The sequence below is a fragment of the Lithobates pipiens genome, unplaced genomic scaffold (assembly GCF_037356315.1).
Source record: "Lithobates pipiens isolate NorthernLeopardFrog02 unplaced genomic scaffold, aLitPip1_a1.2 Scaffold_8, whole genome shotgun sequence".
In the NCBI taxonomy this organism is placed as follows: domain Eukaryota; kingdom Metazoa; phylum Chordata; class Amphibia; order Anura; family Ranidae; genus Lithobates; species Lithobates pipiens.
The window spans coordinates 347,741,746-347,765,806 of NW_027507903.1; the positions used below are offsets into that span (position 1 = coordinate 347,741,746).

Sequence of the window (24,061 nt, forward strand, 5' to 3'; positions counted from 1 at the left end):
GATTTTTGGCTAACTGCTTTGTTTTGTGATCGCTATTCCCTCTTATGCATTTTTAGAGCGATAATGGTTATGTTTGATCATTATTGGTTTCTTTTATCTCATGGATTTAGTCAGTCTGGTGATGCTAAACTGCTGATTATCTGTGTTTATTTATTTCAGTTTGATTACACACTTTTCCTTATTGCAGTTAGTGCCACATATTTATTTTTTAATTACTCATATGGACTGTGACGGGTAGTCAGGTACTCAGATAAACTGTGACAGGTACTCGGGTACTCAGATGAACTGTTATAAGTACTTGGGTACTTAGATGAATAGTGACAGGTACTCAGGTACTCAGATGAACTGTGAGTGGGTGTACACTGTAAGAGTTAATGAGAGAGATGTTGCCACAATCTCCTTCACATCTCGTTACCGCTCTATGTTTACATTTACTGATCGGCTGTGAAAAGATCACAGCCGATCACGTGGTAAACAGCCACCAGCCAATGGCTGTTTACCAGCGTCAGTGACTAGCAGTGTTCCTGGGATGCGCGGTGATAAGTTAGGCAGTACCATCTGCAATCACGGCCGATCACGTGATAAACAGCCATGCCCAATGGATGTTCATCCCCCTTGGTGGCGAGCATCGTCTTCGTGACACGCCGCCACCAAAGGTACAGGGCTGCGCGCACACGATCACGTGCATGCCCTCTTTAAATGGACGGATGTCCTAGATGGCCTAGAGGTGATTCAGTTCGCATTGTGCGCTATACAAGTATTTCATTCATTCATGACACCCGCCCAGAGCGAGAGCCGCGTCGCCTGGCCATCATACGAATATATATATGCAAGCTGACAGATGCTCATGGCTCCCTTTCTCACCTTTTATGCTGTGAGCGACTGCTGCTGGGTGAAAAAGCTGACTCCTCCTGACAGAATACTAAAGTAGGGTACATATTAAAAAAAAGACTAAAAAAATAAAACAATCGGCTGAACGATTGTCTGATTTTGCTCCTTGTTTCACAGCAAGTCGGAACTGAGGAAGGAAATAAACTATGAAAATTCTTGTAGGACAAATGCTCTTTTTTATTGTTCACCTGATTTTCTTATAGTGTGTAAGGGGCGTTAGACCTCATGTACATGGATATTTATTAGCTTAAATTCCCAATGCTTTTCAGCACCCAGGGAGCCACAGGTGCCATTTACAGACACCAATACATGTGAATGGCTGTATGTGACTACACTTCTGCATCGGTGTTAACCAGCCCATGTGCGTATGGCGTATCTCAAAATGCCCCACTTTCACATTTGGGTAAATAATCTGTACGCATATGTGCAGGTAGGCGCCGATGTACAAGCAACTGGCATTTACAAGTGTACCGCTGTGCAGCTACTTGTATTGGTTGCTGTAAGCAGCACCTGTGAATCCCCAGGCACGGGAAAGCATTTTAGAACTTTGATGCTAATAAATGGCCTGTGTGCACAAGTCCTAAAAGTGACAAGAGCTGCCCGTTTGCTTTGGGAAACCGATTAAGGGACAACTTGCTAGTTAGGAACTGATAGAAGATGAGACGATGAGCAAGCTTGCTTTGTTTGCTATAGACTTTCTGTACAAAGCTCTCCTGTATTGAAACTAAGGGGGTTATTTATGAAAGGCAAATCCACTTGGAACTGCAGTTGCTGTAAATCTAAGGGGTAGATCTGAAATGAGTGGAAGCTCTGCTTATTTTATCATACAATCATGTGCAAGCTAAAATGATGTTTTTTTATTTTCCTTGCATGTCCCCCTCGGATCTACAGCGACTGCCTTTCAGTGCAAAGTGGATTTGCCTTTAGTAAATAATAATAATTGCTGCCTTGTTACATAAAATTGCAAGACAAACCTATTTGGACTGTTTTAAGGTGTCTCTGTCTTATGCATGGTTTACCACTGCCAATGCTATTTTGGCCTATTCCCCATAGTCCTTGTACAAAACAGTGATAATCAGTTCTAGAGCTGTATTGAATATCTGGTGCTCCATTGAAAATCTTGTGGTATTTCACAGACATCTACTGCATGAATACAACACATTGGAAGGATATAGCAACGGACAAGGAAATCTAAAAAATGTAGAGCTGTAAATTACACTCAAATCCTCTAGTCCACTAATGAGACATTTTATGCAACCAATTCAGATACTGTGCATAGTATTTTTTCACAAATGCCCCGTTTGCTTTTGGGCTTATTTACATTTGCAGTGTTTGGATTGCTCTTCAGAGAGCATTTGAGGGATGGTGAGGAGGCCTTGTAATGCCTCCCCCCCACCTGCTTTAACCCCCTAAATGCCACACAATTGTGCCATGCCATAATTTCTGCTGCAGTCATGCACCAAAGCATCACGGCAGAGGCACGTGGGGGAACAGTCGAGGCTCAAAAGTGCCCCCCCACCAACCTAAAATTGTATATACTTACCAGATAAGAGATCAGCGATGCATTGAATTCTTAAGCGTTAAACCTAAATAATGGGATAAAAATTATTCTCCTACATGTGTTGTGTTTGGGAATACAATTATGAGTCAAGTAATAGATGTTTTAAGTACATCAGGTAACAGATTTAAGCTTTTGTAGTCTACAGACTTATTTTATTTGACTTGCAGTACCCCCACTAATTCTAGTTGTCCCGGACCAATGATAATCCACCTATGCCATTCTGTGAACGCATGGGTAGGTCATAATATATAGTTGACAGCAAGGCAAAAACTTTGGAAGCCAATTCATAAAACTACAAATGCATGAAGTGCTTTTACATACCCAGCGCTAGCAGTCTTCTGGTAAGCTCCACTGCTCTGTGGATATCGCCGAGCTGAAAGACTGTGTAACTGAGGTAGTCTAGAACACCCGCTTTAGAGACAGTGACCGATTCTTCCCCTTCATCCAACAATTTTAGAGCTTCTTGCATCCATAGTACAGTATGATAATAGTCATTCTCATGGTAAGCTATTTTTCCCATACCAAAGCAATCATCCACAGATAAAGATGAAACATATTTTGTTCCTAAAATATAAAATAAAAAAAGACAATCAAAAGCAGACACAATAAATAACTTGGCCTTAGCCATTATGATCACAGGGTTGGCAAGGTTTTAAAGTAGTTTCATTGATCACGGCTGTTGAGCAAATGTTTCTAAGCTTGTAACGTACAAGGTCTAGATCATGCATTTCCACTATATATTACATTGCTATGTATTCCAACTACAAAACTGAAAAAAAGAGAGGAACGGTGATTATTGCAAACAAACCTTTTTGCGTGTGCCCACATATATTAAACCACACAAACCAAGCATTAAAAGGAAACTGGTCATTTTTGATTTCCTCTTCTGAAAATGATAACTGCCTGAGTGGCTTGCCGACCCTCTTGTACGAGCCAGCGACCCCAAACAAGCATGCCGATAAGAATTTGTGATTTTTTTCCCCTCAACTTTAATAGTGACTAGAGTATTGAAGCCAGAGTATCAGCATAACAGCAAGCAACTATCATTCTCAAAAAATGGTCAAAAGATAGACTTATGACAGGCTGATATTGACAGGCTTTTTTTTTTACTTGATGGTTGTCTTATGCAATATATATTTATTACACACACACACACACACAGTGCCTGTGTTTAAAAGTATTCATACCCCTTGAAATTTTCCACATTTTGTCATGTTACAACCAAAAACTTAAATGTATTTAATTTGGATTTTATGTGATAGACCAACACAAAGTGGCACATAATTGTGAAAAGTGAAAGGAAAATGATAAATGGTTTTCAAAATTTTGAGAATCTGTGGCAAGACTTTAAAATTCACAAATTCTCTCCATCCAATCTGGCAGAGCTTGAGCTATTTTTCAAAGAAGAATGGGCAAAAATTTCACTCTAGATGTGGAAAGCTGATAGAGACATCCCCAAAAAAACTTGCAGCTGTAATTGGAGTGAAAGGTGGTTCTACAACCCTGGGTCAAACTCCAGGGTTCAAGTAAGTAAAACAGGGGGGGCTAGGGGGCCGGTCACTGCCAGGTGTTTTGCACTAGTTGTAGTGCTCTGTATGCGAGTACCTGTCTTTTGGCAATAAAATTCGTTTTTTTATCTATACGGTCTGCACTATATATATTTTATGTCCATGTGGGGAGTTTGAGCCATCATTGGTGACAACACTGTGATATCCAAGGAGCTGAGTTACACCCCTTTGATCCACCTGAATCCTGGTATATGACCACTGGCAGAGGCGAATGCTCCATTTGACCTATCCGTTTAGTCAGGGGTCAATTGTTTAAGGTGAGCTGTTTGGCTGTCTGGTGATTAAGGATATCAGTATGCATTCTATCCACTGAGAAGAATGAAGGATTGTCGATCAGTACCATTATAGACTGTTCATTCACTTTGTATTATTTTCCTTTTTATGTTGTTGTTTATGTTGAGAGACTTTATATATAGTACTAATAGGGGGGTTTGTTTCAGCGCTGCACTGCTCGGTTTATAATGTTTCTTTGAGGTTTTTGTTATATTTACCTTTAGTGTTCAGCTGCTCAGTTACTTATACTTTAAACAGAAGGTTTTTGTTTTGCGCTGACTGATTTTGCATTTAATACTATGTCCTAGGCTGCGTATGGCTTAAAACAGTAGTAAAGTCTTGTGAGAAAAAAAAAAAAAAGTTTTCCTGCAAAGTAATAATGTGTTACTATGCACTGCATACTAGCACAGGATGAGAAACTTACCTTGAAACAAAGCCCTCCAGCGGCACACTGTCACCGCTGCAGGCGCTTCCATCTTCACCTGGTCTTCTATCCAGGTTCAGGGACTCCAGCCGCCTCACTGGACAAGCCACGATGATGTCATTACCGTGCATGGGAGGCAAATACGGCACATAGCTCTGAAGGAATGGCCTGAGTAGGCCATTCCTTCAGAGCGCATGCGCCAGTGACATCACTGGCGGCTGCTCGTCTGTATATCTCATAAACAGTGCCAGTTTAGGAGATATTCATTTTACTAAGGCCCCTTTCACACTAACGTCCCGTTCAGGCCCGCCTGTCAGTTTTTCAGGCGGACCTGAACGGGTGCTCCATAGAGCTCTATGGAGCGTCGGATGTCAGCGGTGACATGTCCGCTGACATCCGACCCGCTCCGATCCGAAAAAGTGTGACGGAGGAAAAAGCTATTTTTCCATCCGTCTGCGGATCGGATCGGATGACGACGGGCACTGCGGTCCGTCGTCATCCGATCTCCCATAGGGGAGAGCGGCGCTGTGACAGGTCCGTCCCTGCACAGTGTGCGGAGACAGACCTGTCATCTCCCTGCTCAGCGGGGATCGGCGGAGTGATCCCCGCTGAGCAAACGGACATCCACGGGGCGGATCAGAACTGATCCGCCCCGTGTGAAAGGACCCTTACAGGTAAGCTTTATTATAGGCTTATATAGCTACATATTAGGTGAGGTTGAAAAAAGACACAAGTCCAACCTATGTGTGTGATTATATGTCAGTATTACATTGTATATCCCTGTATGCTGCAGTCGTTTAGGTGCTTATCAAAGTTTCTAAAACCTATCGATGCTACCCACAGTGACCACCACCTGTGGAAGGGAATTCCACATCCTTGCTGCTCTTACAGTAAAGAATCCTCTATGAAATTTAAGGTTAACCCTCTTTTCTTCTCATTTTAATGCGTGGCTATCCCTATTGTGGGGTCACCAGTATGGTATTTGTATATTAAAATCATATCCCCTCTCAAACATCTCTTCTCCAGAGAATAAATTCAGTGTTCTCAACCTTTCCTCATAACTAATATCCTCCAAACCCTTTTATTAGCTTTGTTGCCCTTCTTTGTACTCGCTCCATTTCCAGTACATCCATCCTGAGGACTGGTGCCCAGAACTGGAGAGCATACAAAAATCACAAATGAGAGTTTACCATCACTTTAAATGGAAGTGCAGCCTTCAGAGAAGCTCAGGGAGTTCAGCACCCTGTTATATTGTCTGGAAGGGATGCATGTGTCACAACACTAGCTGAACAGAACCATAAATCCTTTGAAGAAAAGAAAAAAAAAAAAAAAGACATAAATGTAGATGTGTATTTAGCTTTTTTTTGCTTGAGCTTTAGCTTTAAGACCATTTTAACGATACGCAAGCCTTGAATAGGAACATGTGTTGAACACTATGAGGATAATCATTAGTTGCACTAACCTGGCAATATTCCTTTTGCTATAACATCAGGATCCAGTTTGTAAGTGTCTTGGAGGCGCATTAATGCTTTGGCTGCTCCAGTTTCATCTTCTTCGCTTGGAAAGAATTCCCTTTGAAAAGTGAGGTTTGCAATAAAGCCTGAAATGCAACAGACACAATGATGAATCACTCACACCCATATGTCTGTCTCTCCGTGTGGAGTACGTGCAAAGACACAGCTACAGATATAGTCAACCGTGAACCTGCTTAGAGAACAGAAAAAAACGAAACAGATTTAAAAGCCTGTCTTAACAAAACACTGCCAAACAGTTGAAAGTAATTATAAAGCCAAAATATTTATTACCTTAATGCATTCTGTGCATTAAGGTAAAAAATGTTTGGGCATCAGTATACCCCTTAACACCCACCACCATTTACTTAGCTGAGCTCCCATTTGATCTCGGGTGTAGCTCTTCTTTCTCCTCACTTCCTGGTCTCGCAAGCTTTGCTGAAGCGGCAGGAACCACTAGCTTCCGCTGCTGTTCATTAAAAGCAGTGACAAGGGAGCAGGAGGCGAGGCCAGATCCATAGACACAGATAGTGAGGTTCAGGAGCAAGCCCATATAAGTGCCCCCATAGAAAGCCACTTCCTATGGAGGCACTCACCAGAGAGGAGGAACCAAAAGAGCCAGCGGAGGACCCAAAAAAAAGGCGCTTCAGGGCCACTCTGTTAAATTTCACTGCACAGATCAGAGAAGTACAAAATCAATTTTTTTAACAAAACACACAAGCATTTAAAAACACTTTAAAGCAGTTTTAAACCCAAAAAAACAAAAATGTAATAATGTATTGCAATTTACTGTTTTTTAGCTGCATTCATTTTTTTTTTTTAAAGTGCCAGTGTCGGGAAGTGGTTAAAGCAGAGCTTTACTCTTAACAAATCAATAAAAAAAAAAAAAAAAAAATTATGTTCTTTAGCAAGGAACATACATTCCACATAAATTATGCTACCAAAATTATCCTGTGCAGTAAGTTTCCTCCAGCAACGATCCTGCTTCTTCTTTCCGGAGGCTGCCACTTTACTGATACCCAGAGCCCCTGAACAGCAGTAAATCTAGGCTGTCAGGAGATCAGTTTCTAGTGGCTCTGATTTTCGAAACTGTGCCAAAAATTAGCAACTAAACATGTGCAGAGCAAGAGTGAGACAGTGTATTATTAGATTCAAACAATATAGGCACTTTATTTTGGAGCGCTTTTGAAGAGCTTTTCAGGCGCTTTTTAATTTCAATGGAGAGCGGTGTTTTCACCGCCCTGCCAGCCCACTCCCCCAGTGTGAAAGCATTTATGGATTTTAATAGAAATAGGTTTTTGTGAGCTTTTCAGGCGCTATTTTTTTTAGGGGGTCTTATTGTTTTACATCGCTATACCTGCAAAAAGGAGCCAGCAGGACTTAATGTTCTGACTAAAGTTACACTTAAAAGAAAACAAGGCATGGTAAACATTAGGAGCCCTTTCACATTGGGGCCGTGGCCGCGTTAGCGGTAAAGCGCCGCTAGTTTTAGCAGCATTTTACCATCATTTTAGCGGGGGTGCTTTTAAACCAAAGACTTTTTCTTTAATGTCCTGCCAGCGCAGCACCCCAGTGTGAAACCACTCAGACTGGGGCTGCAGATGAGGCATTTTTCAGATGCTTTACATGCGCCATTTTTAGCACTAAAGCACCTGAAAAACACCTCCAGAGTGAAAGGGGTCTAAAGGGTGGCTTCTTACTGCCCTGGTGTAGTCCTGCTGCACTTTGGGCAAAGCATAGCTAACCCACGGGTTTCATGCAGGTTAAATGCTTTTTACCATAGACTTCTGAGGTCCTGTGGTTTTGGTGCGGTTTCAGAAAGCACACCAAAGATGCAGTCTACAGGAGTTATGGTGCTCCATCTGAAACCACACCAAAACCACAGGACTTCATACAAGTCTATAGAAAAATGTAGTTAACCTGTGTTAAAGCCATGGGTTAGCTGCACTTTCAAAACCTGCTGAGAAACTGCACAGAAAAATGCTAGAGAGGACAACCATAATAATATACAACATAGACAAAAAAAAGTTAGGTGGGCAACCAATTGGTGACAGGCATTGAAGGGCACAGGAAGCATTTTATCTTTAGTTATCCTGCCACTACAGAAGAATTGAACAGAAGAAGGTCCTATGCATAAAGTCCCCTATTACCATTACGGGTTCAAAATGAAATGAAGTTCCGTGCATGGAAAGGCTGTAAGGTCAGACATTCACCTCACAGAAGCGATAACTACCAGGAGAGAACCCTTTGAAGTTGAATCAAAGTACGCTCTGCTTTAGTCCCACCTAAGGAGAAAAAGGCAAAGCTTTATGGTAAACCTTGCTGGAACATCCTACCTAGCCTCAAGCATCATAAGAGTCAGATTTAGAAATGCTCCTGACTCCCCAAATGCCACAATATATCAAAAATCAAGACTATTCACCTGGGTCAATTCCCAGAACAAGGGAGGAGATCACCAGATAGCTCTCAGATGAAGAAAAAAAAACTCCAGAAGAAAGGACTAGATCAAGCTGTATAGCTTCTAAGGAGTCATCCAAGCATTCCTGAACCTGGACATGAAACTGTTCAGCATGCAGTTGAACCGATATCAGGGGGCATGCAGCTGGCATCCTCCAAATGCTCCTCCAGGTCAAAATGAAACCAGCTGGGGAAGCCACCTGGTGGATTTTCTCTCAGGAAGACCTAGAGAGGCAGGTACAATGGGAAGGTCACTTCAGCTGTAGGGGCTCTAAAAGACCAGAGACTGGGGTCAGCAGGCTAATCCTCCAGGAATCTTTGAATTCTAGAGCTATGGTAGAAGACTGTGACTCCTCAAGGATAATCTCATAAGGTAGGGATTGGAGCGAATCAGATATAGTCGCTGTGACCAGTGGCTCAGAAGCTGATAGGGACATAGGCATAGAATCTGCAGGGCAAAGCATGAGGGCATGCTTAAAAAAAAAACACTCTGTGGTCAGTGCCAGCAAGGAATTAGGTGAAAGAGGTGCAAAAGCAAGTGTCTTGAATAATGAGTTAAGACTTATTACAAGATAACAGGATTCCAGACTGCAGATATTGGCACCTTCAGAAGTCACAAATGGTTCTATAAAACAGTTAGGGAAGTATGAGCTGGGGTCACCCATTGCAATGGAACTATCCCCCTCGGTGTCCAGAAAAGACATGTGGTGATCGCTCAGAGTATGAATCAAGGCCCCAGGTACTCACAAAACCCAGACAGCTGGTAGCAAGTTAGGGTCAGATGACTGGAGGTCAGCAATTTTACTTTATATAAGCAATAGGAAAAGATGAAGGACTGGAGTTTTATGTATCTCATTTCAAACTAAAAATCAGCAGCGGGGGAAATACTTTCTCAGAGCAAAAAGTGCACAGCGCGCATGGGATATGCCACCCAACAGATGACCCCAGTGGTCAGTCCTCCAGCCTCAACTCCTTCCCAGTAGAAACCAGTGGAAAGTGGTAATTTTAAGTGTGCCCAGTGATCCAAATGAATGAGGTAGTTCCCAGTGCACAGCTGGAACCATCTGCTTACAGAGCGGTCCATCAGAGACAGGACAAGCTCTGAGGCAATGCAAACAGCTCTGGACCTGAAAAGCTTTACACAGTTAACTTCTTATCAGAAAGGGGTCTGAAAAGCACCTTAAACAGAACCCCAGTGTCCTAGGTTCATTTCCAGGCTAGTCCTGCAATGTCTAGAAAAGTGGGGTTCGGATGCGCTGCAGAAGCCAGGGTGAAGATAAGCCATATTGGATAGCTGCAATGGTGTAGAAAATTGTTTTTATTAAGGAAAAGTGAAGACAAACAATAACACTAGAAAAAACATTAGGTTACACTTTTCCCAGCATAGCTGAAGAAAAGATGTCCAAACTCCTGGGGCACAACAAAAAATATGAGCGAAGCTGGTGGGGGGTATCTTGGGTGGGCATACAGTTTCATTTGTAGAAGGCTGAAGAACCTCAGAAGTAGATATAAAGTGGTGATGATAAAATTGAGAGAGTCTAAACAGATGTAAAATTTGTCATAAAGCAAATTTCAATTTAGCAAATCCATTAAAACTGCCACGAATATTATTTGGCAGATGAAATGGCTTAAGCAAACATCCACGTTTCATCACGCCTAGAGGTTTACACAGGCAGCTGCAAAAGTCTTAATATATTAATTTAGAAAACACAATTTATAGCTTGAAGATAAAATAAAGCAGTAACAAGAAGAGCCTGCATCTAATTTGAACTAATTTATTCAGCTTAGGTATTTACTTGGCAGGCGTTGCTGTAAAAATTTACATCGTTCTGGCATCAAAAATAGAGAAAAATGTTGAACATATAAAAAGATATATACACATTCCCCTTTGCTTCACACAAAGTTAAACTTGCAACATATTAGATGGTTTATCAATCTACTGGTGCATAAACATGCATTCTTGTAATGCCGCAGTACGTATGCTTATGCAATGAAACATGCCAAGTGTCAATCTGATCTTGATAGAAAAGAAGTACTTAGCTGAGAGAATCCAACCCACTCAATCAACTCTTTCCTACGCCCAGGCTGCCTAAAATGAAGATCTCCAGACAGCAGTTGTAGACGGAAGCAGCCAACTGGCTAATTGGGTCATTAATATTTATAGGTACCTAAACAGTGGTTTAAGAAGAGATTTTCTGTTTGCATTATTTAATAAAACCATTTTAAAAACCATCATTAAAATAAAACGGGTATGACCAATAAAAATTGGAACTTAATGTAAACTAGAAAATTGAAAACAAAAATCAAACTGGTTACCACTGCCTGTAACTTCACTTATTTCTCTCTGATTTTCACTGAACAAGTATTTTGGCGTGTGCAAACCCTGAAGCAAGCTTATTTTTGCATACAAGAATGCAGATCAGAAAACTGGCTGAACAATGTTAAATCACGAGTGATGATGTTCATTACAATATTTTTTTTTAGTGAATTAGTGAGCACTATATTATAAAACGTATACAATACAGGATTACCAGGAAAGGTGAAGACATACTAAATAAATACATGTTGGAATTCATGGTTCCCTCAATGACCTGTAGCTCCCCAGTGCCAGCAGCACTCATGCGGCACCTGGCCATGACACTCCCACCACCATGTTTGACTGTGGGCAAGACACACTTGTCTTTGTACTCCTTACCTGGTTGTCGACACACACGCTTGACACCTTCTGAACATCTTGGTCTCATGAGACCACAGGACATGGTTCCAGTAATTCATGTCCTTAGTCTGCTTGTCTTCAGCAAACTGTTTGCAGTGCATCATCTTTAGAAGAGGCTTCCTTCTGGGATAACAGCCATGCAGACCAATTTGATCCAGTGTGTATCGTATGGTCTGAGCACTGACAGGCTGACCCCCACCCCCACACCTTCAACCTCTGTAGCAATACTGGCAGTACTCGTATGTCTATTTCCCAAAGAAAACCTCTGGATATGAAGCTGAACACGTGCACTCAACTTCTTTGGTCGACCATGGCGAGGCCTGTTCTTAGTGGAACCTGTCCCGTTAAACCGCTGTATGGTATTGGCCCACTGTGCTGCAGCTCAGTTTCAGGGTCTTGGTAATCTTCTTATAGCCTAGGCCATCTTTATGTAGAGCAACAGTTCTTTTTTTTCAGATTCTCAGAGTTATTTGCCATGAGGTACCATGTTGAACTTCCAGTGACCAGCATGAGAGAGAGAGAGTGATAACACAAAATTTAACACTTTTGCTCCCCATTCACACCGGAGACCTTGTAACACTAATGCGGCGTGCACGCAACCGGAGTTTCCGGCAGACTAGGTCCGATGGAATCAGTCCGGATCTAGAAATAGAAGGTTTCAAATCTGTCCGACAGACTCAAATTCCCATCTGGAAAACCGTTAGTCTGTATGCTGGTCCGACGGATAAAATATGATGCAAGGGAACCTATTGGCTACCGGCTATTGAACTTCCTTTTTTAGTCTCATCCTACATCATCATGTTCAAAACGAACGAACTTCATCCATTTGCGTGTGGTGGAAAGTCCGGTTGTCGTGTACACGGCATAACGAGTCATATGACACTGGGAGGGAATGGCTAATTGGGCCCAATTTGGACATTTTAATTTAGGGGTGTACTCACTTTTGTTGCCAGTGGTTTAGACATTAACCATATGCCGACCAGCCTCCGCAGTTGAACTGCGGCAGCATGGCTAAGCTGCGCGAATCGCCGTTATGCTACGTCGGTAGCATAAACGCCCCCCGCTCGCTCCCCGAGCAGGTTAGAGTGCTCGGCAGTCTAAACACACATGTAACCACACAGTTGCCAGTTCTCTAAGCAGTGAGATGACAGATTGTCTGTTCATACAGAGTATGGACAGCGATCTGTTAGTTTCCCTGCACACTCCCATCCCCCCTTCAGGTAGAACACAAACTAGGATACATATTAACCCCCCCTTCACTACCAGTGACATTTTTACATTAATCAATGCACTGATCGCTGTATTAATGCCAATGGTCCCAAAAATGTGTCAAAATTGTCTGACGCGTCCACCATAATGTCGCAGTCACGATAAAAAAAAAAAAATAAAAAATAAAAAAAAAAAAAAAAAAAAAAAAAAAAATCGCTGATCGCCACCATTACTAGTAAAAAAAAAATTATTAATAAAAATGCCATAAATCTATCCCCTATTTTGTAGACGCTATAACGTTTATGCAAACCAATCAATATACGCTTATAAATATGTATTAGAAGAATATGTATCGGCCTAAACTGAGGGAAAATTTATGTTTTTTTATTTATTTTTGGGGGATATTTATTATAGCAAAAAGTTAAAAATAATAATTTTCTAAATTGACGCTTTTTTTTTGTTTATAGCACAAAAAATAAAAAACTGTAGAGGTGATCAAATACCACCAAAATAAAGCCCTATTTGTGGGAAAAAAAGGACGTCAATTTTCTTTGGGAGCCACGTCGCACGACCACGCAATTGTCAGTTAAAGCGACGCAAAGCTGAATTGCAAAAAGTGGTCTGGTCTTTGGCCAGCCAAATGGTCCAGGGCTTAAATGTTTAATGGCTGTGTGTTGAGTTATTTTGAGGGAACAGCAAATTTACACATTTTATACACTTTATACAAGCTGTACACTCACTACTTTACCATTGTAGCAAAGTGTAATTTCTTCAGTGTTGCCACATGAAAAGATATAATACACTATTTACCAAAATGTGAGAAATTGTGAGATACTGTATATCAATGCCTAATCTGTGTCTGTAATGCATGTTCAAACAAGCCCAAGCCAATTATTAGCTTTCAGGGCTGTCAACTTTTTGAATGACAATTGCGTCATGCAACACTGTACCCAAATTATATTTTTATAATTTTCACGCAAATAGAGCTACCTTTCCATGGTATTAATCACTGCTGGGTTTTTTTTTGCTGCGAAAAAAAAAAATAGTTTATTATAAAATTTTGCAAACAGGTAATTTTTCTCCTTCATTGATGTGCACTGATGGGCACTGATGAGGTAGCATTGGTGGGCACTGATGAGGCACTGGTAAGTGTCACTGATATGCGCTGGTAGGTGGCACTGGTGCGCACTGCTTAGCAGCAGTGGGCGTCTGTGTGCGAGACCAATGTCCCTCTGACAAAAGCTGATAATCAGCTTAAATTTTTGTTCTCCTCACGCTGTCAGGGTGAGTAAAAAAAAAAAAAGCCAATTATGAGATTAGAGATTTTACCCAACTAAAATATGACAAACTGAAAACAATTCAGATGACTAAAATACGACAAAGGATGTGGCCTGGAGCGGCATGAAGTAGGACACTGGTGAGCTGAGCTCCGCCGGCTCGGTATCCTGATCGACATTATCGTGGGACCTAATCACCCGCAATCCACCCGTTTTTCGGCCACCTAAGCACCCTGTGCCTCCTGTAATCATGTCCAAACAGAAGAAAAGCTGATGTGTCGGCCAAACTAGACAAAATACCGTCAAACAGACCAGGACATCCTGGAGCAAGATGGCGGCGCCACACTCGGAGAGGGACTGCTGCAGGGGCTGACACAGCAAGGGTACTAGATGCCATCACTGCCTGTCAAGAAGCCATATCGTCTTGCCAAACCACCCTGATTGCTAGAATTGAGGAAGTAAAGGTGGACATTTCGCTGGTGAGGCAAGACTTTCAGAAGCTGAGCGACAGGGTTAAAAGACACAGAAACTCGGCTGAGCACTGTGGAGGATTCCTCCCCCCTTCAAAAAACTATAGGCAGCATGCAGCTGCAAGTGAATCAACTGCTTCAGAAGTAGGACGAAAGGGAAAACAGGCTCAGAAGAAGCAACTTAAGTTTTATGGGCCTGCCTGAAGGAGAAGAGGGAGCAGACCCCCTCATTCTTGGAGCAACTCCTGGACACTACAAACGGTAAGGAGGCCTTTCCCCCACATTTGTTGTTGAGCGGGCCCACCGCATGTCTGGGAGACCACCTCCGATTGGGTCCCTGCCCCGCACATTTATTTCAAAATTCCTTAATTATAGAGATCAGGACACTATATTACACTTAAGCAGGTAGAAGAGAAATATTCCTTATGGCAACAAGCGGTGTTCCCAGACTTCTCTGCAGAAGTACAGCGCAGACACAAAAAAAGTTTCACAGAAGCTAAAAGACGCCTCCGTATCAAGCGCATCAAGTATGCCATGCTTTTCCCTGCCCGCCTTCGAGTGGAAGGTGACGACAGAGTGCACTTTTTTGATGATCCAGATGAGGCCATTTCCTGGCTTTAACACAGGGAAACTTGCAGCTAAGTGTCTTTTTTGTTCATTTTTTGTGCCTTCCCAAATCTCCCACTTGACTAACGCTTGACTAACGCTTTTACTCCACGGGCTTGGGAAACCTAGCTGCAGGCCATCTCCCTACCCACTTTGCTTTCATAGATGCTGCCTGACTACTCAGCCTTTTATATCTTCAATCCCCCGTGGATACAAGGACCCTCTCCTCTATCCTCCCGGTTGATATACAGAGACTTTTATTCCCACAGCTGCAAATTCAGATGTAATCTCGTACGCGCTTAAAACTCACCACCGGAGGTCACTGTTGCCTTACAATTGCTCACATATATACTACACAGCCTGATGGCAGGTCATATTGGAAATGTTGAGTTTTTTTCTCAGTGACAAGCCCCTTTTTTTGTCTTCACCCTTTATGGTTCTGGTCCGGATCACAGTTTTTTCCAGCGAAAGCAAACAATTCACCAAGTTGCCCACCTGAAAACATGTTTTTTTTCCCCCATGTTGTGTTTCGTTAAACAGCAAAGTTTCGCCCCCCACCTGACTCTTTAAGCAACCTGTGCTGGAACACAATACTTTCAATGCTCTACCCTATAGCATTTCTATCCACAGCTAGAGAGTATTCACGGGTACCCATTTTTGTGCCACACACACACAATGGTTTGTTTAGAACAGTGACCATACACGCTTTGACAAATGAAAGATTTATTTTCTGATCAATCTTTCCTGATAGGAATAATCATTCGATAGTTGACAACACAGACAATTGATATGCCACACATGGGGAAGTGGAATTTGATTGACAGCTGGAAGGTACGATTAACGATAAGTTATTGAGCATTTCTTTTTTTCCACTAGGCAACCTCATAATCCTGTCAATCGAAATGCAATCAAATTATTGACCAAATCGGTTCTGCAGCCTGATGCAAAATGATAGTTAATTTGATCGTTCATTTTCATCATGGCTGATTAACCCAGTTTAATCAAATCTGATCTAAACTGCATCTAAATCAATCGGAGGGATTCAATCGGTTTTTGGTTTGATCGTTTTGAATGGTCAAATAATAGATTTGAAGTGTGTAATGCCACGTACACACGGTCGGAATTTTGGCCAGCAAAAGACAAATGAGAGCTTTCCGTCGGAAAATGTGACCGTATGTACGCTCCATCGAAATTTTGCTGGCCGAATTTCCTGTAAGACAAAAACAATTCCATAGCTCAACTCACCAACCAGTCTGCTGACCAAATTAACCTGTCTAACCATCTGTTAAATGCAGGGGTTTAGTTAGCACACATTTGCAAATGCATGTGAAAGCTGCAATGCCTCGTCACGGCACCATGTGTTGCTTGCAGTCCTAACACTACAAAGTTATAAGTGTCTCCACAGTGGAAGCACATGCATGGAATGGATAGATGTGGGACAGGTGCCTGGAGGCTGCCCTGAACAGGAGCACACTGGACACCCAGCAAGAGCACAATGGCCGCAAAGTTGCCCAGTGTGTTCCCGGACCATATACACAAACAGTAAAAAAAAAACTGGCCACTGCCCACACCCATAACTAATAACTAATTAGTTATGGGTGTGGGCAGTGGCAAGTTTTTTTGTTAGTGGCCGAATTTCCGCCAGCAAAAGATTGAGAGCAGGGTCTCAATTTTCCAGACGGAAAAAGTTTCTATTCCGATCGTTTGTATGCAATTCCGACACGCAAAAACACACACGTTTAGATTCAACTACGAGACGGAAGCTATTAGCTACTGGCTATTCAACTTCTTTTCTAGTCCACGTTCTTGACGGTCGGAATTTGGTGTGACCATGTGTATGCAAGACAGCTTGAGCGAAATCCCGTCGGAATTTGGTGTGACCGTGTGTATGCAAGACAGCTTGAGCGAAACCCCATCGGAATTCCGTCGGGAAAACCATCAGAGTTTTTTCCGACCAAAATTTGTGTGTATGCAGCATAAGAGTCGTCACTGATCTTTAAGTTGTCCCTCTTGGGCACATTGGATTTTCCCCCACCTCTGCTGCTCCTCCTGACATATTTCACCTGCCCCTTGCTGGGCACCTCCTCTGCTCTCCTATCGTGCCCCTCTATGAAGATGCCAGGCTCCCTTGGTTGGACTTTAAGCAGCAGATCAGCCTGCGGCCAGGGCTGTCTTCAGAGCTCAGCCATGAAGTGGGTGCAGAGGAAAAATTGCCAGGCATAGGACCAGGAGGCGCAGGGTGCAGGTTCTCCATAGCAGTCTCACCTCCCTGGCCAGCATGGTCCTCTTGCTGCTGCCAGGTCAATGCATGAAGGTAGCACACAGGACCCCACAATCTTAAATCAGTGTCCCCACCTCTCGTTCCTTGGGTCCAGTGGCGAGGGGAGGGGACGATTCATTGGCTGCACGGACAGACCCTTCCCCCTCTACACTGAACACAAGGAACGAGAGGAGATGTAGCTGAACACAAGGGGGAAGAGCTCTTGCAGCAGTGCTGGCAGCCATTTTGTTGATGCCAGGAGCCAGAACTGCTGCAGAGCCAAACATTCCAGTTTTTCCATGAACAAAAGGCAAAATCCCGAATCGGGACAGCCTCCGATCGGTATGAGGGTCCCAAAATCAGGATTTTCCAGAGAAAATCGGGACTGTTGGCAACTATGCATAATGCCCACACAAGTTGGGGACAGTGCAGGGTGGGAAGGGGGGAATTATATCTTCTAATGTTTGGAGACACGATGGTACAGGGTGTGCAAATCAGAGACAAGCGGTATGGTAAAAGGAATAGGAAGTCACTAAATATTCTTCCTCTGTGGGTGTCATGCATGTATATAAAATGTGGAGTGGAATCCAAGAACCCTGGAGCCACAAAACTATTTTTATTTGATCCATGGCCTCTTTGAAACTCACCTGGAATGTTCGGGGCATGAACAATAAAATTAAGAGGTCAGCTGTCTTCTCCTACCCCAAAAAACAGCGAGCTGACAGAACTGTTGTTATAGAAACCCATATAGAAGGTCGCCTCCAGTTGGTGCTTAAGCGCCCTTGGATAGAATGGGCCTATCACTCCACCTATACCACTCACTCTAGAGGTGTTACCATTCTTGCAGCTAAATCTACTCATTTTGAGCTCTAGGGTTCTAAGGTAGATCCACTTGGTATATATGTTTTTCTACATGCAGCCTTATATGGAGAACCGATGCTGCTACTGGCATTGTATATACCTCCACCCTTTAACTCCGAAAATTTGTCAGAGGGCTTTGACTATATGGCATTACACCCGTCTATTCCGGCTATCTAGCTGGGTGACTTCAACATGACCCTTAACCCCAGCCTGGACAAGCTGCATATCAACGCACCTGTGCCAACTCAGTCTCAGTCCACTAGGTTTGCAAAACTGGTTGAAAGTTTCAACCTTGTTGACACGTGGAGGTCTGTGCACCCCGATGCCCGGGCCTACTCTTATTTCTCTTCTGCATACCACTCCATGTCTAGAATAGACTTAATCTTAATCTCAAGCTCACCATTACCTAGACTACAAGACACAGGTATATCTCCAAGGTCACTCTCGGACCATAGTCCTTGCTGGATCACATTGATGTTCCCATACAGCCACCCTCTGGTTATGTGGCGGTTAAACCCCTTTTGGCTCACATTGCTGCCAGAGGACGATTACAGCCTGACTGATTTGGGGCAATACTTTACAGACAATGAGGGATCGGCCCCACTACACAGGTCTGGGACGCCTTTAAAATGCATGTTATATCTACCCTGGTTACCCGTATAAACAGATTGAAACAGTCCTCGGCAACTGATCTAGAGAAAGTGTTGGTGGACTTAGTGAAGGCTGAGCATGTGTTCATAAATGACCCGTCAGCAGAAAGGGCTAACAAAATTAGATTACACTCTAGGGTAGTCTCACAACTACAATACGAAAAGTCCAAGCGCAAGTTTTTTCATAAACAAAAACTATTTGAGCATGGAAAAAAAAGCTGGTGCACTGTGAGGAGCATCCTGCGGTGGTAATCTCCCTTAGAACCAAAGAGGGTGAACTCACATCCACGCCTAAGAAGGTCACAAGATCTTTAGAGTTTTCTTTGTCTCATTATATACCTCTACAATTACAGTAGGTAATTCTACTGTGGATTATTTCCTTAATGAGGTGCAGCTTCCACAGCTCAAGGCACAACAAGTGGCTCAGCTGGAAAAGCCACTTTCAACACAGGAAATAGCTGAAGCCATAGCGAAGTTCCCTCGCTCAAAATAGCTGGGCTCAGATGGTCTCCCAGTGGAATTATACTCCGATTACTTGGAATTCTTGGTCCCTGCACTTCACAAACTTTACAACTATATCCTTGAGACCGCCACATTACCTGCCTCCATGCCTGAAGACACAATAGTATTCATTCCTAAACCAGGAAAAGACCCACACCTCCCAGAATCTTACTGCCCCATATCATTGCTGCAAGTCGATATTAAGGTCTTGGCTAAGATCCTTGCCACTTGCCTTAACACTGTTATCTTATCCTTAATACACAAGGACCAATCAGGCTTTATGCCTGGCAGGAATACTTCCTTTAACCTATGGAGGCCATTTATTAACCTACAAACCCAGCATGACAATACAGGTTCCAGTATAGTGGTTTCCTTGGCCACTGCCAAGGCGTTTTACTGTTGAGTGGACCTATCTCTGGACCTGCCTTGAGAGATTTGACCTAGGACCCAAAATTCATAAAATGGGTACAACTACTGTACCAGAGCCTAGTGGCTAAAGTAATAGACAACCAGTGAACCTCTAACAATTCTCACCAGGGTGTCCCTTGTCTCCCTTGCTGTATGCCCCTGCAGCGGAACCCTTATCCATAGCATTGCACTCCCACCCCAGTATTGTAGGACTATCTGTAGGACCCAAAACAGAGAAGGTTAGAACATACGCCAACGACACACTTCTGTACATTGATGGCTCCACAGATGCACTCCCCGTAGCCTTGTCGGTGATAGACCAGTTTGGCTTCTTCTCAGGACTTAAAATTAATTGGGACAAATCTTAAATACTTCCCCTGGACAGTTTTCCAACCACACGCGCCCAGGCCCACCTCCCCTTTCAAAGAGTGAACTGCCAATTAACCTACAGCATGTCTTTGGAGTGTGGGAGGAAACCGGAATACCTGGAGGAAAACCACGCAGGCACAGGGAGAAAATGCAAACTCCAGGCAGGTATTGTCATGGTTGGGATTTGAACCAGCAACCCTTTTTACTGCTAGGTGAGAGTGCTACCCACTACACCACTTTGCCGCCCTGACCGACTCACCACTTAGACTGACTCACATATATTTATATAATTAATCGTTCATAACTTACCTCAATTAGGGTCTCCAGATACAAGCGGGCCCAACCTGCAATGTGCAACCAGGCATTGGGAACGTTCTATCACTTACTCTGGAGTTGCCCCAGGATCCATGGCTTCTGGACACAGGTTGTGCAGTTTCTTCATGACACAATGGGCGCTCCCTTCACCTTGCAACCTAAGCTATCTGGATCTACCCAGAACCAGATATCAACAAATACACCAAAATATTTCTGAACGAAACACTATTTTTTGCAAGAAAAGTTATAGCAAGGCAGTGGATGAGGGCCAATTCCCCCAAGTTTGGTAACATGGTTGTCCAAAGTAAATAACAGTCTACCGTACAAAAAAATGTATCTACACACAGAGGCTGTCCATCTAAGTACACCAAAATCTGGGATAGATGGCGGCAGGCTTCAGAAACCCTCAGCTGATAGGACTATTTGTGTCTAGCCAAGACCTCACATCCTCCATTTCTCACCGCTACTCTATACACCAGTGGTCATCAACCCTGTGCTCAGGGCCTACTAACAGGCCAGATTTGCAAGATAACTGAAATACATCACAGGTGATATCATTTGCTGCTTAGTGATTGCAGTATTCTAGTCTGCACCTCCCCAAAGGTAATACATAAAACCGGGCTTGTTTTAGTGGGCCCTGAGGACAGGGTTGATGACCACTGCTATACATCACATGTATTGAGGAAACTAACTATAAGATGTAACACAAGCAATCTGAATACTCTATTGTTATATGTGTCGAACCATACAACTTATTATATAGGGAATGCCTGATTTAAATGCTTGTTGGTAACATTGTCACTCACATCTGACATTTCTTGTGCAAATGCATCATCTGTAAATTTTTGTTTTTTGTTCTAATAAAGACCTTTTTTGAAAATACGACAAAACTAAAATTACATTTTAGTCAAAAGACGGACTAAAACTAAATCCAAATCTGTCATCAAAATTAACACTGAAAGTCATGTGCGGCCATTTTGCAGCAGCTCTTTATCGAGCAAAGATTTAAGAAATTGAATGTGGGATAGAGTATTTATAATCTTTTTTTTTTGCAGGGGATTTCTTTCTTGATATTTTTTTTTCCCAACTGAATCTCTTTATTAAGCAATAGTTAGCACTAGGGCTGTCAGTTCAAATCTTAACCACAACACTACCTGCACAGAGTTTGCATGTTCTCCCTGTGCAGGTTTTTTTTTTTTTCCATGAACGAATGAAAGAAAGACTAGCTCTGGTTTCCTCCCACACTCCAAAGATTTAGGTTACTGATAATTGGTTTCTGTTTAAATTCGCCCTGGTATGTGTAATTATGAATGTGAATTAGCTCCTGTTCACACCACAAATCGCACAGGAATGTGCAGCGCACTCTTGTGCAATTTATGTGTCGGTACAGTGCGATTTAGGCCCATTCATTTTGGATGGGCTCAAATCGCACCAAAAGTAGTGCATGCACTCCTTTTGGAAATGGCCTGCAGCTGGATCGCATGGTACTTTTGTACTCTGGCACTCTGTTTGCGACCTTTGTTTGGAGTGTCGTTAACAGTGACAACAGCTGCAGATCGCAACTGCAGTGTGTTCTGAACTCGGTCCTGGTGCGGGAGATGCACATGGATCGCAGGTTTCCAGCATCATGTTCTAGTGTGAACCTAGCCCTAGGTACCTTACACTGTAAGCTCCTTGAGGGCAGGGCTTGATGTGAATGTACTATATACTGTATGTGTAAAGCGATGCGTAAATTGACGGTGCTATATAAGTACCTGTAATAAATATTATAAATAAAGGTTTACATCAATACCCTTTAAAATGTATTCATTCTGGGGTTCCTCAATATGCATTTTTGCCTTTTTTAAACATTCTATGATGTGATTTGTAGTGTATTTTTGTCTGTTTAAAAAAAGAGAAGCACTTCAGTTCATGTGTAAAATGAAAATTCATGCATTAGAAAGCATTTTCTACTGAAAATGCACTTGGGACAAACTGCTGGTTATTACATGTTCACAAATCACAGTCTGGGGAATTCAATAAACTTTTTATGACACTATATTGGTGGTAGGTCAGTTTAAAAATACCTGTAACAAATTCAGGCAGACCTTTGTGACAGTTTTTGTAACATTACTGCTACATGTGGCAAATTCAGGTAGTTCTTATGACCATCATTTTAAGAGCCTGACGGGGACAACATTTTTTGCAGATTAGGAAACTAAGCATAATTAGGACCAACTCTGAGCTTGCATGCAGATAAGACACTGATGCTCAAAGTGGGGTATGTCTGGTGCTGGGAAGCTGTCATGAATGTGACAGGTTCCTGTACAGGATTCTATCCTCTGCACCACTAAGCCGTCAACTGGAAGATTTCCTGGCCAAAAGCTGATTTTATGAAAGGGGCAACAATGGGTCATATGGGAGACAGACCTGATGGTGAACCAATCTCAGGATTCTATCCTCTGCCGCACTAAGCTGTCAGCTGGGAGATTCCCTGGGCAAAAGCTGAATATGACAAAGGGGCAACAGCAGGTCATATTGGAGACAGACTTGATGGTGAACCAGACCTTATGGTGAACCAATCTCAGGATTGTATCCTCTGCCCCACTAAAGCGGTCATCTGGGAGATTCCCTGGCCAAACAATGGGGCAATAACAAGTCATACTGGAGACGGACCTGATTGAGAACCAATTAGGCCCCATTAGGCTCCACCCACCGGATTCAACGACATCATCACTGTCAAGCAAAAGCAGGACGGGCCTGATGGCAAACCATACCTCCCAACATTTTGAGATGGGAATGAGGGACACCTACTAGCAAACATATGTAGGCATAAAACATGCCTCCTGCAACGCCCCTTAAAAACAGGAAATTATTATTTTATACTGGCTTTTAAAATTGACAAATGCAACAATTTACAATTTGGATGAGAGGTTTAGCACTGGGAAACACTTTGAAAGATAAAAAGTGCATTGTATATACAACTATATAGATCAGACCAAAATGAGGGATAAATGAGGAGGACAGAGGGACAGAGGAACATTGTTCCAAATCAGGGACAGTTGGGAGCTATGGGAAACTAGTGTCTCAGTTTTCCGCTGGGTTTTCCCCACCCAAGCCCTGTCTGTGGGAGGGGCACAGTGGCTGCGAATGTAGCTGTGTAATGAACACTTCAGCCTCAGTGACATCACAACCTAAGAAAAATGTATGCAACTGTTCTCAACAGGTACATTGATCGGTCGCAAACAGCAACAATTTCAGTGTTGAGGTGCAAGAGAATTGTAAAGGTGATCTACACTACTCTCCCCCCCCCCCCCACTTTTGTGTGATACTGTATATCTAGATAGAGATAGAGGTAGACATGGCAGAGGCAGACATGGCAGAGGTAAAGATGGCAGAGGTACCTACTAAATAAGGAAAACTACATATGAAGATTTGATATAACAGGTAGTAGGCCACTGCAGGTTCTCTTTATGTTTGTACTTTAGGTTGATATTTCCACGTATGCAGTTCACTTTATGCAGATTTAAGGGCTGAAACAGTAAAGCAGTACAATTTTCAAGTCTGTAAAACGTGTCAAGATTATGCAGGGATTCAACTGATGTTGCATTTGAATGGGTTGCCATGTTCCATGTTTAGGAAATTTTCATTACACTAGCAGCAGATTATGAAACTAGGATGAGAAGGTCAGGAATTATTCCTGTGGTAAGGCATGGCAGAGAAGCAAAGTTTCCAGCCAAGTCTACACAGAACAT

General features: G+C 42.7%; 1 protein-coding gene across 3 annotated transcripts in view; it reads right to left on the minus strand.

Annotated features, from left to right (window-relative positions):
* Positions 1 to 24,061, minus strand: part of P4HA2 (prolyl 4-hydroxylase subunit alpha 2) — a 190,094-nt gene that overhangs the window by 95,896 nt on the left and 70,137 nt on the right. For all 3 annotated transcript variants that reach the window (XM_077473270.1, XM_077473271.1, XM_077473272.1), the window contains exons 5-6: positions 6,180 to 6,317; positions 2,774 to 3,016 (exon numbers count right to left, since the gene is read on the minus strand). In XM_077473270.1, coding sequence (XP_077329396.1) covers positions 2,774 to 3,016; positions 6,180 to 6,317 — 381 coding nt within the window. The remainder of the gene's footprint in view (positions 1 to 2,773; positions 3,017 to 6,179; positions 6,318 to 24,061) is intronic.